The sequence below is a fragment of the Cololabis saira genome, chromosome 3 (genome assembly GCF_033807715.1).
Source record: "Cololabis saira isolate AMF1-May2022 chromosome 3, fColSai1.1, whole genome shotgun sequence".
Classification (NCBI taxonomy): Eukaryota; Metazoa; Chordata; class Actinopteri; order Beloniformes; family Belonidae; genus Cololabis; species Cololabis saira.
The window spans coordinates 52,590,821-52,601,818 of NC_084589.1; the positions used below are offsets into that span (position 1 = coordinate 52,590,821).

The window sequence follows — 10,998 nt, forward strand, 5'->3', positions numbered from 1 at the left end:
TATCCGGAGGACATGCTGACGGTGGCGCCGAGGAGCAAAACTCCTGCCAAAAGCCTGAGACAAACTGTGGTCGTCTATCTGACACTACTGGGAAAACCTTTGACGAGACACAATAATTACATTATGAACTGTTATTACGTTATGAGTTGTTACACGGAGTCTCTGTTGCAGCTGCAGCCTCTGTTCCTGCTCAGCGTCTCCGACCTCCTGCTCTCCGTCAGCTGGACCATCGGGGCGGTGCTGTTCTCCCGCCGCTGCAGCCGGACCGGGCCCTGCTACAACCTGCACGCCCTGGAGCAGGTATCTACACCTAAAGTTGCTTTCTTGAACCAAAATTCTGACTAAATATTGTTGTCAACGAACCTTTATCGCCTGAAGAAAACGAGACGTAACGAAAATGCTGGTCATGTGACGATAACGATAATTAAATATATGATGCAATATCGTAGAGGAATAAAAACCAGTAAACCACTAAAATGGACAATGACTAAAATAAGACTAAAATGCTCAGACTTTTAGTCGACTGAAACTTGACACGACTAAAAGGAAAATGAACGAGACTAAAACTAATAAAAACTAAAATGATAGCTGGACCCAAAGACTAGAATAAAATGAAACTGAAACAGACTCTGAACACAGGCCAGAACGCAGCTCCCGAGGCTCCGGGCTGCAAACATGCACGAAAGAGCAAAAAGGGGGGCCGGCACAAGAAACTACAGGAACGATGGACAAAAATGATAGCTATGAGATATTTATAATAAATAAAAAAGGAAATGGAGAAGAGAGGCAGGGAAGAGGAGAGGAGAAGAAGGGTGAGAGGCACCGCCCAGCGGATCATGTCCCCCCTGCAGCATAAGCCTATAGCAGCATATCTACCACCAAGCTATATTTGAGACTAACTATTATAGTCTTGTTCTATAGCTGCAACTATGACTACTGACTCTAACACACTAGAGTTTACACTACCTAGAGATTTACCAACACCAGCTAGAGGTTTACTAATCACTAACTATAGGCTTTACTTAACAGAAAGGTTTTAAGTTTAGTTTTAAAGGTGGAGGTGGTGTCAGCCTCCTTAACCCAGATTGGAAGTTGGTTCCATAGTAATGGTGCCTGATAGCAGAACGCCCGCCCTCCAAATCTACATTTGGATACTCTAGGAACTACGAGTAAACCTGCACTCTGGGAACGGAGAGCTCTGCCAGGAACATAAGGCTCTATCAGGTCTTGTAAATACACAAACAACACTAGTCCGCCTGCAGCCTCGGTCCCGCCCCTCCTCCCGTAGCCCCGCCCCCTCCCGTGACCCCGCCCCCACGCTCCGGGTGTTTTGGTAAAAGTTCTGCAGGTTTATTTTAGTTTAGGTTTTTTTAGTTGCAGCGTTTGAGGAAGTTCCGGGATTTCCAGCGTCTGAAAATAGCAGCTCCAGCAGGTGGTTCCTCCTGAAACCAATCTGGAAGTTCCACTTCCTCCCAAAATAAACACTAAAACCTCCTGGAATAAACTGTAAAACCTCCTGAAATAAACAATAAAACCTCCCAAAATAAACACTAAAACCTCCTGGAATAAACTATAAAACCTCCCAAAATAAACACTAAAACCTCCTGAAATAAACAATAAAACCTCCCAAAATAAACACTAAAACCTCCTGAAATAAACTATAAAACCTCCTGGAATAAACTATAAAACCTCCTGAAATAAACACTAAAACCTCCTGAAATAAACAATAAAACCTCCCAAAATAAACACTAAAACCTCCTGAAATAAACTATAAAACCTCCTGGAATAAACTATAAAACCTCCTGAAATAAACTGTAAAACCTCCTGAAATAAACTGTAAAAACTCCTTAAATAAACTGTAAAAACTAGCAGATAGCCGGCTACGTGTGGACGGGGTCTTAGTCTTTGGTCTCAAGTTGTACGGAAGAGAATCATGGCCGTGAGGAAAAATATTTGAGAGGGAAGATTTTGTTTTATTGTGCAGTTTGAGAAAAAAGTCGAAATGTCGAGATTAATGTTGAAGTAAAATTTCAGACAGCATCCCCTCAGTGACGCAGTTTAGGACCGGTTCTGGGCCAAATGACCCAGAACCGGTCCTAAACTGGGTCATTTGTCCCAGAACCGGTCCTAAACTGGGTCACTGGGATAGTTTCCAGCAGCAGCAGAACCGGGCCGGAGGGGAAACATTCCCCTGAAAACATTCCTGACCTACATGTTATTGTTCCGAGGCATCGGGTCGGTGTCGGCCGGGGGCCCAGGGTTCTGGGGGCCGGGAGTTCTGGGGGCCCGGCCCGGTCTGAGGGGGGACTGGACTCGGCTCAGCGGTGACTGTGACTGTGTTTCCAGCATCAATAACCTTTTAAAACCGGAATATCAGCAATAACCCGGTTCCACGGCCATGTAAACACCAATAACCCCTTTGAATAACCAGAATTTGCTCATATTCAGGTTTTTAAAAACCCCAATATGAGCCCTGGGTTACTCCTTTTAAACCTGAATATTGGGTCATGTAAACGTAACGGAATATCCCCATCAAACGGAACAGGAATTAGTTTTCTGCACATGCTCTGTTCACAAGGAATCCTGGAAAGTTGCGTGAAGCAGCATTTGTTTTGAATTTGGATCCAGGAAGAAGAAGCAGAAATGACGGGAATTGTGTCATCACGTTCTCCGTGCGTCGCTGGTTTGATCCAGATATCCTGAATGATTAATTACCATGTAAACGGAATATTCCCAATGTTTCAGTAACCGGAATATTAGCAATAACTCGAATTTTGACTGATGTAAACGTAGTTATTAACTCGTTTGCTCGGTTCTGTCCCGGTCCAGGTTCTGTACATGGCCTCCTTCTTCTACACCCTCAACTACGTGTGGAACCTCTACAAGGCAACCAGGGAGAAGTTCTACAGCTGTTCTACAGGATACTCGGTCCAGGTAGGAACCAGAACCAGAACCAGACTAGACCCAGACCACCATCTAGACCCCCGTCCAGGAACCAGAACAACATCTAAAACATCCTGAAAACCGTCTAGTCCAGCGGTCGTCAACCCAAAATGTTTTAGATCCATATTGGACCAAAAACACAAAAAACGAATATGTCTGGAGCCGCAAAAAATGAAAAGTCTTGTATCAGAATTAGAATGAAGAAACACATGCTGCATGTTTCTATATTAGTTATATTAGTTACCGGTACTATCAAAATGACTAAATTGGCTACAAATACATAAGAGTTCACATACCTGCATAAAAGCTCAGTCTGCTCAATATTGAGTAGCTGGCTCTGAATTAATGTCCTTGATTTGCTGATCGGTGATGCTGCTGCCATTTTAATGTTCCTTTCCTTCACTGTTTGATAGGAATGGGTGATATTTTACCGTTCACGATATATCATCAAAAAAATTCCCCACAGTAAGAATTTGTATCTCGTGGTAAAAATGATAAATTCCTGTTGATGATGTTTTTGTGTAAAGATGATTTATGGAAGGAAGGAAGGAAGGAAGGAAGGAAGGAAGGAAGGAAGGAAGGAAGGAAGGAAGGAAGGAAGGAAGGAAGGAAGGAAGGAAGGAAGGAAGGAAGGAAGGAAGGAAGGAAGGAAGGAAGGAAGGAAGGAAGGAAGGAAGGAAGGAAGGAAGGAAGAAGGATAAATTCCCGTTGATACGTGTAAGTTTCAAAGTTTATTTAGACGGGACAATGCATATTAATGAACACTACATTAAGCAGTGTAAATACACTGGGTTTTAGCAGAAATGCTAGTTTTCACCCGCAGTCCCCACAAACAACCAGACACACTCACACTCACACCTACGGGCAATTTAGAATGATCAATTAACCTAGCGTGCATGTTTTTGGACTGTGGGAGGAAGCCGGAGTACCCGGAGAAAACCCACACAAGCACGGGGAGAACATGCAAACTCCACACAGAAAGGTCCTGCCGGGCCTGGGAGTCCAACCGGGGACCTTCTTGCTGTGAGGCAACAGTGCTAACCACTAAGCCACCGTGCTGCCCTTGTTTGTGTAACAAACATGGAGGATCTGAGTCATTCCAGTTTTGCAGTACAGGTGTAACTCATTTAATTGGTTTTTATTAATTACATTTAATTGGTGTAGTTTAGTATTTAGTATCTTTTACAGCAGTGTTTTGGCTCCAAAGACTGAATGTGGTGATAGATTTATATTTACAAAGGTGGAGTTTAATTGGTATTTTTTATCATCATTTTTATCGTTATCGGGATAAATGCCAGAAATTATCGTGATACATTTTTTTGTCCATACCGCCCATCCCTACTGTCTGAGCGGAGAGAGTTTGTATTATCTCGGTTTTGTTTTTTTGAAGTCTGCAAACAGTTTTCCAGGCTTTATTATCTCCCCGGTTGAAACAAAACTTGCAGCAGTAGTGGAATTTGGAGTTGCAATCCACTTCTTAAATATATTTTTGCGCTCCTCTAATTTCTCCATAAGTGCTATCGCACTTTTTTCTCACTCCCAACTGGCTACTCGGCTGCAAATGTAGCTGCTAATGTGTTTCCACGTTACTCTTTATGTTATTGGACTTCTCGCTACAGAGAAAACATTCAGGCAACGAATGCAAATGATTCAGTCCAAGAAACATCGAATCCTCTTTTCTCCTCAATTATTTTTCTCTTTTTCCCTTTGGCCGGTTTGTTTCCAGCAGCTCCTGCCTGGCGCCCCCTGCTGGTAGAAACGAGTGTCGCAGGCTCAGACGCTAATCTTTAACAGAAATGTTGAAATGTTATATTTATTCTACACATTTTTACAGCATTGGAAAACGTTCAGAATGTTTGTGCCATGTTTGTCCTATAGAAACCATGTTAAAACCAAAAATACATTTCCCTCCCCCATCTATTTCCATTTTCAAACATAGCCACTAGGGCGGCGCTAAAGAGCCGCAGGTTGCCGTCCCCTGGTCTAGAACAACCAGAACGCCACGTAGAGCAAAGAACAGTTGTGTTTTGATTAAGTTTAGATACTTTTTTCTGACCTTTTTCTGTGTCCAGTTCTCCAACAGAGTTAGCACGGCGGCTAAAGTCACGGCGCTGCTGTCATGGTGAGTTCTGGTCCAACCGGATCGGTCCAGTCTCACCTGTACCGACAGGTGACCTTGTCTGTTCTCCGTGTTTCCAGCCTGCTGCCGGTTCTGCTCATGACGCCCGTTTTCATCCAAGGAAACGTTAGCCACTGCCAGGCTAATATGAGCCAGCCCTACAGGTGAGCACACACCTGGACCTGCACACCTAAACACCTGGACATACACACCTGGACACACACACCTGGACACACACACCTGAACATACAAACACCTCAATAATCACAATCACAGCCGTCATAGCAACAACAGCAATATCAATACAATAATTATCATCAACAATAATCTAACAATAACAATTAAAGCTGCAAGCAGCGATGAACGGGCCCTCGCGCGTGCATTTTTCAGCAATAAAGGTGAAGGACTTAAAACTAAGTCATATGACTCCACCATGACTCTTTATGTCAAACCATTCAAAAGTTATTGCAGAAAGTAGGAACTATCAAATATGGACCAATCAGATGAAGGGTGGGCGCGCTTTTTGGCGTCTAGCGTCGCCACGGTAACACTTTTGAAAGAGAAAAGTAATGCGCGTAGTCGCAGGATGGAGACGCACATTTTGATGTATAACACACCTGGGTGCACGTTACGGTTCGGGCCGTATTAACTGCCGAAGAAATGGCATAAATTGTGCAAAAATTATACGATTAATTCAAAATGGCCGACTTCCTGTTGGGTTTGGGCCATGACGCCAAGAGACTTTTCTTTAAGTTGTGACATGATACAGGTGTGTACTGACTTTCGTGCATGTACGTCAAACCGTATTGTGGGGCTTGAGGCACAAAGTTTTCTAGGGGGCGCTGTTGAGCCGTTAGGCCACGCCCATTAATGCAAACCATTAAATATCACATTTATCGCATCAAAATGAGCATAGTTGAATATCTCAAAAAGCGTAATAGCTAGCATGATGAGACTAAAATGTGTTGTAGTACAAGGCGTCCCGGGTTTGTAAATGATGTAACGATGTCTGTACGATAAACCGTTGCTTAGCAACAAGCATCCAAAATAAAATTGATTTTTTTTTTAATTGAAAGTTAAAAATCGCAAAAACCGTAATAAGTAGCATGATGAGGTTGTACGGTCCTTTAGCGCCAATCAGGCCGAGTGTGAAAGTTTGAACGATGTCTCTATGATGAAGTTCGGCCAAGGTGCCGCTCGCGTTGCCACGGTAACTGGATCTCCTATCCAGTTATTTAATACATCCATGATATGAAGTCTGTACTGACTCAGTCATGTGACTAGTTCTGGCTGAATGACTCAGCAGCTGAGCTCTGGTTGCCCCGGCAAAAAGAACCTCGACTTCAGAACATTCCGGGTCAGCTGTGAGAAAAACCCAGATTTTGCCTTCTGACAAACTCTCAAATAACTCCGATTTGTGAGAAAACCGTAGCTCCTAGCAGAAAAACAAAGACATCGTGAGAGACACAGAACCCGGCAGATTCTGACAATCTTAATTTTATTCAGATATTCCTTAAAATGAGTGAGTAAGCTCAGTGCGAAGACAGAGTGAGATTCTTTTGAAGAAAACGTTTGATTACATTATAGTGAATGGGGACTGAGACAGGTATTGGTGCCGCTCTCTGCCTCCCCGTTTACATTTTTTGCATACCCCGCCTGTCAAAGTCACATTTTATGAATCCCAACACCTATGTCTACATTCTGACAAAAAATTATTTGTCTCCTTTTTACGGTTTGGCCGTGAGCTCGAGTTACAAATAAAAATTCTGGTAATATTTGTACTTTTTCTCCCACTCTACCAACCGACACCCACACTCTAGATTTGACGAAAAAGTGATTTCCAGTCCTCGGTTGAGTCCTCATATTTTGAAAAGTGTACATCTTAGGAAAAACTGTTTGGGGTTTGGAGAGAAGAGAAGTTTTCCTCCGTTTTAAAGTTGAATGACATTTCTACGTGCAAGTATGAGAAAGTTAGGTGACCCAGAAAAAAGGTGAATTTTGGCTTTTTTTTACCTCCTCCCATCCACAGTGTGACATTCCGCGCCACACACATACATGGGAAAATCTCCCCATTAGTTTGGAAATTTGGAAATGTTTTTGCATTTCGTGCAAAAACTATTTGTGTGATCGCTCTGAAAATCCACAGGACTGTAGTTAAATTCAGGGCCTACAACTTTCTAAATCAGTTCAGAATTTTCCGAGTAACGGTGTGCGAGTGGTGAGGCCCCAAAGTTCTCCCAATGCGTTCCGGATGGCCAAAAAAGCGCATGTTTTCGCACGTTGCGCAAAAACGTGCACACCAATCACTAATAAAAGTCATACCACTCGATTCCCGTTTAAGGCGCACGTTTCTACGTTTTTACTTTTCGCGTTTTCTCAAAGCTGCGGGACTAGTTACGCGCCAAAGTTTATACGGAAGAATAAATAATAAGCCTTAGCAATAATAAGAGTGCGCCAGAGGATCTCCTCCTCCATTGCTATTGCATAGCAATGGAGGAGGAGTTATTAGTGCCTTGTGGCGCAGCCGTTGCACTAATAAGAAGAAAAGGGAAACTTTTCTGTATACTAATATATCGCCTTCATTTTTCAGTTTTTCTCGGGCGTGTTTTATTTTTAGGGGATTTTATTTTCTCATATCAGAACGGGTCATGCTGTACACCCACTGGTGCGCAGTGGGATTTTTGCGACTTTAGCTTTCTAGCAAAATGCTAGCAACATTGCCCTTTGGGCCATTCTGGACAATTGCAATATGGTCATGCCAATAATAATGTCTTGTTCCAACCCTGTATGGGGTTGTGTTTGGAGTTGTGTCAGGAGTCGGTACCTCTGTAAAGTCTCCAGGTGTTTTCTGACCCGTGTCCTTGGTTCTGACCCGGTCTAGGTGTCTGCTGATGCTAACCGGAGCTTTGTACCGAACCACCGAGCCGCGGCAGCTGAGCAGAACCTGCAGCTTCCTGCACACCTACCACATCCTGGTGTTCCTGGGGAGTTTCCTGCTCACGCTGGTGGGAATCACGGTGAGAGGGGGCGGGGCTGCAGGGAGGGCGGGGTTTAAAGGGAGGAGTGGGGCTTCAGGGAGGGAGGGGGCGGGGCTAGACACCTACCACATCCTGGTGTTCCTGGGGAGTTTCCTGCTCACGCTGGTGGGAATCACGGTGAGAGAGGGGGCAGGGCTGCAGGGAGGGGCGGGGCTTCAGGGGGCGGGGCTTCAGGCATAGACATAAATACGTAGACGCCTCAGGGACCGGCGCTGACGTTCAGCGCGGCCGTCATCTTGGATGGGTCTCCAACGGCCCCCAGTGCATTTATTTCTACTGAGGAAGGTTTTATCCCCGACTACAATCATCCATAACTCCACAAATGTTTACCCGATTTTCACACGGTTTGGTTTGTTACAAACAGCAGAGATTTAGTTACGATACAGGACGCTGCCACACATTAAAAATACATATTTTTATGCTGAAAGACTTTGTATTCTGCTCTTTAACAAAGACATATGGTGTGGCATATTGATAAATGTATAAATTAATTAATTGTATATTTTAATAAAAAAACTAGTTTGATTGTTCATTTGAATTTATTTATAGTTGCAACAAAACCCTCCCGTCTAATAGCAACCTCCCATCGCCTCCTCGAGCCTGTATCACTGGGAAACCTTTAAAATGTGAAGAAGAAAAAAAAACCAGCAAGAGACGATGAGAGAGAGAGAGAGTTCCAGTTCCTGCTGTGATAACGTTACACGTCAGTAACGTTAGTTACGATGATTTAATATTATAAATGGTAAAATAGCCTAAATTATTGTTCAATCTTACTTGTGAAAGGTAAATCCCACGCAATCTCGTTTCAATACTGCGCCAGTTATTGCAACTGTAAGCTAGTTGCTCTCTCTCCGGTTCTCTCTGGCGCTAGTCTGGATGTTAACCTGGATGCTAGCCTGGATGCTAGCCTGGATGCTAGCCTGGATGCTAGCCTGGAGTGAGGAGACCCATCCAAGATGGCGGTGACGCTGGATTACGTTCCAGCATGTAATGAGGCGTCTACGTTTATATGTCTATGGTTTCAGGGGACAGGAAGGGGCGTGGCTTCAGGTCCTAACCGTCTCTTACCCCCCAGGTTCTGGTGCTAAAGGCCCGCTGCATCTACCGGCGCGCGGTGGCGTCCAGCGGTTACCTCGGCAACGAGCAGCGCGCCGTGTTCCGGCTGATGGACCGACGGATGATCCTGTACCCGCTGGTGTTCCTGCTGTGCTGGGGCCCAGGTCCGAGCCCCGTCCTGATCCAGATCCAGGACCGCGGCGGCGTTAGCGGTGCTAGCGGTGTTAGCGGTGCTAACTGGTGTCTGTTTCCTCCTCAGCGGTGACCCTGGCGTTCCTCAGGGTGGCGGCGCCGGCGGCGGGACACGGCGGGCTGGGGGTCGTCCTCTACATCTCTCAGGTCAGTGGATCTGAAGACCAGACATGTCCACGCTGGTCTCATGAGTCCAGAGGACCTGGTTCCAGTCCCGGTCCTGGTCCGGGTCCGGGTCCGGTCTTCTTCTTCTTCTTCTTCTGCTGTCGTGGACTTTAACATCCAACTAGATCAGGGAGTTCTGAAGTCTCTGAGACGTAAAGTAGCTTTCGTCAACGAAAATTAAGAGAGTCTTCTGTATCTGGAATGAATGTATTCTTGAGTCTATAAGGTAAAGATAATATAATGATAGGATAACCTTGTTTGAATTGTAAAATGGGTTTGGATAAATATAATCTTTGACTAAAACGAGACTAAAATGTTTCTTGACAATTCTGACTAAAATAAGACTGAAATGCTCAGACTTTTAGTCGACTGAAACTTGACACGACTGAAAGGAGAATGAACGTGAAAAAAGCTAATAAAAACTAAAATGATAGTGTAACCCAGGGTAACCAAAGAGTTTCATAATTTTTTTTAATCTTATTTATTTATTTCACTTAGAGTGATTGGCAGTTTTTTGAAAATGATTGAAATAATAAATTATTGGTTTTCAAAAAATAAATAACTTATTTTAATCAGAAAACGTCATGACAGTTCATGCAGCACAAAAAAAAAAAAAAAAAAAGAAATACCAGCTGAGCAGCAGTTGACAAACAGCTGACTGATTTTGATAAATATCAAAATAGATAAATATTGAACAAGAAAGTAAAAACAAAGGAAAACCTGGAACAGATCACCCTCCTGGCTGGCTCGCCAAAATTTCTGTAGCTGACTTAAATTAGATTTAGAATAGGATGAATAAATAAGAAATAAAAACAACCCAAATTTGGACCAGTGTCTCAGAAGAAGGAGTTCGCTCGGGAGGAAAAGGAACAAAACAAACGCGTTGTTTTTATTTTAAAAGGGTATTTACAGGATTTATTCTTCGCTCACTGTACTCAGATTTAAAAAGTAGCAAACAGTAAATAAACAAATGTGGCACTTATTAACGTTTTTTTTGTGTTTGCTTTGTTTTGTTTTCTTCTCTTCTCTTTTAAATTGTTGTCTTTTACATGTACCAAATAAAGACCAGATCAGATCTCAGTCTCCTCTCCCCCCCAGGCCTTCACCTCGGCCTCCCAGGGATTCCTCAACTGCCTGGTGTTCGGCTGGACCCGGGCCGGGCTGCGTCGGGCCGGCAGGACGGCCCTGCGGAGGGACGTGGACACCCAGACCCCCCTGCTGAGGAACCAGCAGGTGGGGGGGTACCGGGCCCTGAGGACCCTCACCTGAGGACCTACCGGGCCCTGAGGAATGTCATCTGAGGCCCTGTTTCCTCTTAGCAAAAACGCTGGTGTTTTCATGCGTTTTGTTCGTTCGTTTACACGAAAACGAAGCTCAAAGTCTCCAAAAACCATCATTTCTGAAAACTCCGGCCAAAGTGGAGATTTTTCAAACCTCCGTCTTCACGTTTGCTTGTAAACGGAGAGAAACGGACATTTATTCTTC

The 10,998-nt window shown here is 44.1% G+C and overlaps 1 protein-coding gene across 1 annotated transcript in view; it reads left to right on the forward strand.

Moving 5' to 3' along the window:
* The window catches only part of LOC133440785 (transmembrane protein 116-like), a 46,703-nt gene extending 35,921 nt beyond the window's left edge, over positions 1–10,782 (forward strand). Inside the window, exons 3-10 of the mRNA XM_061718105.1 lie at positions 172–300; positions 2,830–2,934; positions 5,016–5,065; positions 5,143–5,226; positions 7,944–8,079; positions 9,176–9,320; positions 9,416–9,495; positions 10,612–10,782. Coding sequence (XP_061574089.1) covers positions 172–300; positions 2,830–2,934; positions 5,016–5,065; positions 5,143–5,226; positions 7,944–8,079; positions 9,176–9,320; positions 9,416–9,495; positions 10,612–10,782 — 900 coding nt within the window. The remainder of the gene's footprint in view (positions 1–171; positions 301–2,829; positions 2,935–5,015; positions 5,066–5,142; positions 5,227–7,943; positions 8,080–9,175; positions 9,321–9,415; positions 9,496–10,611) is intronic.
* The last annotated feature ends 216 nt before the right edge of the window (positions 10,783–10,998 follow it).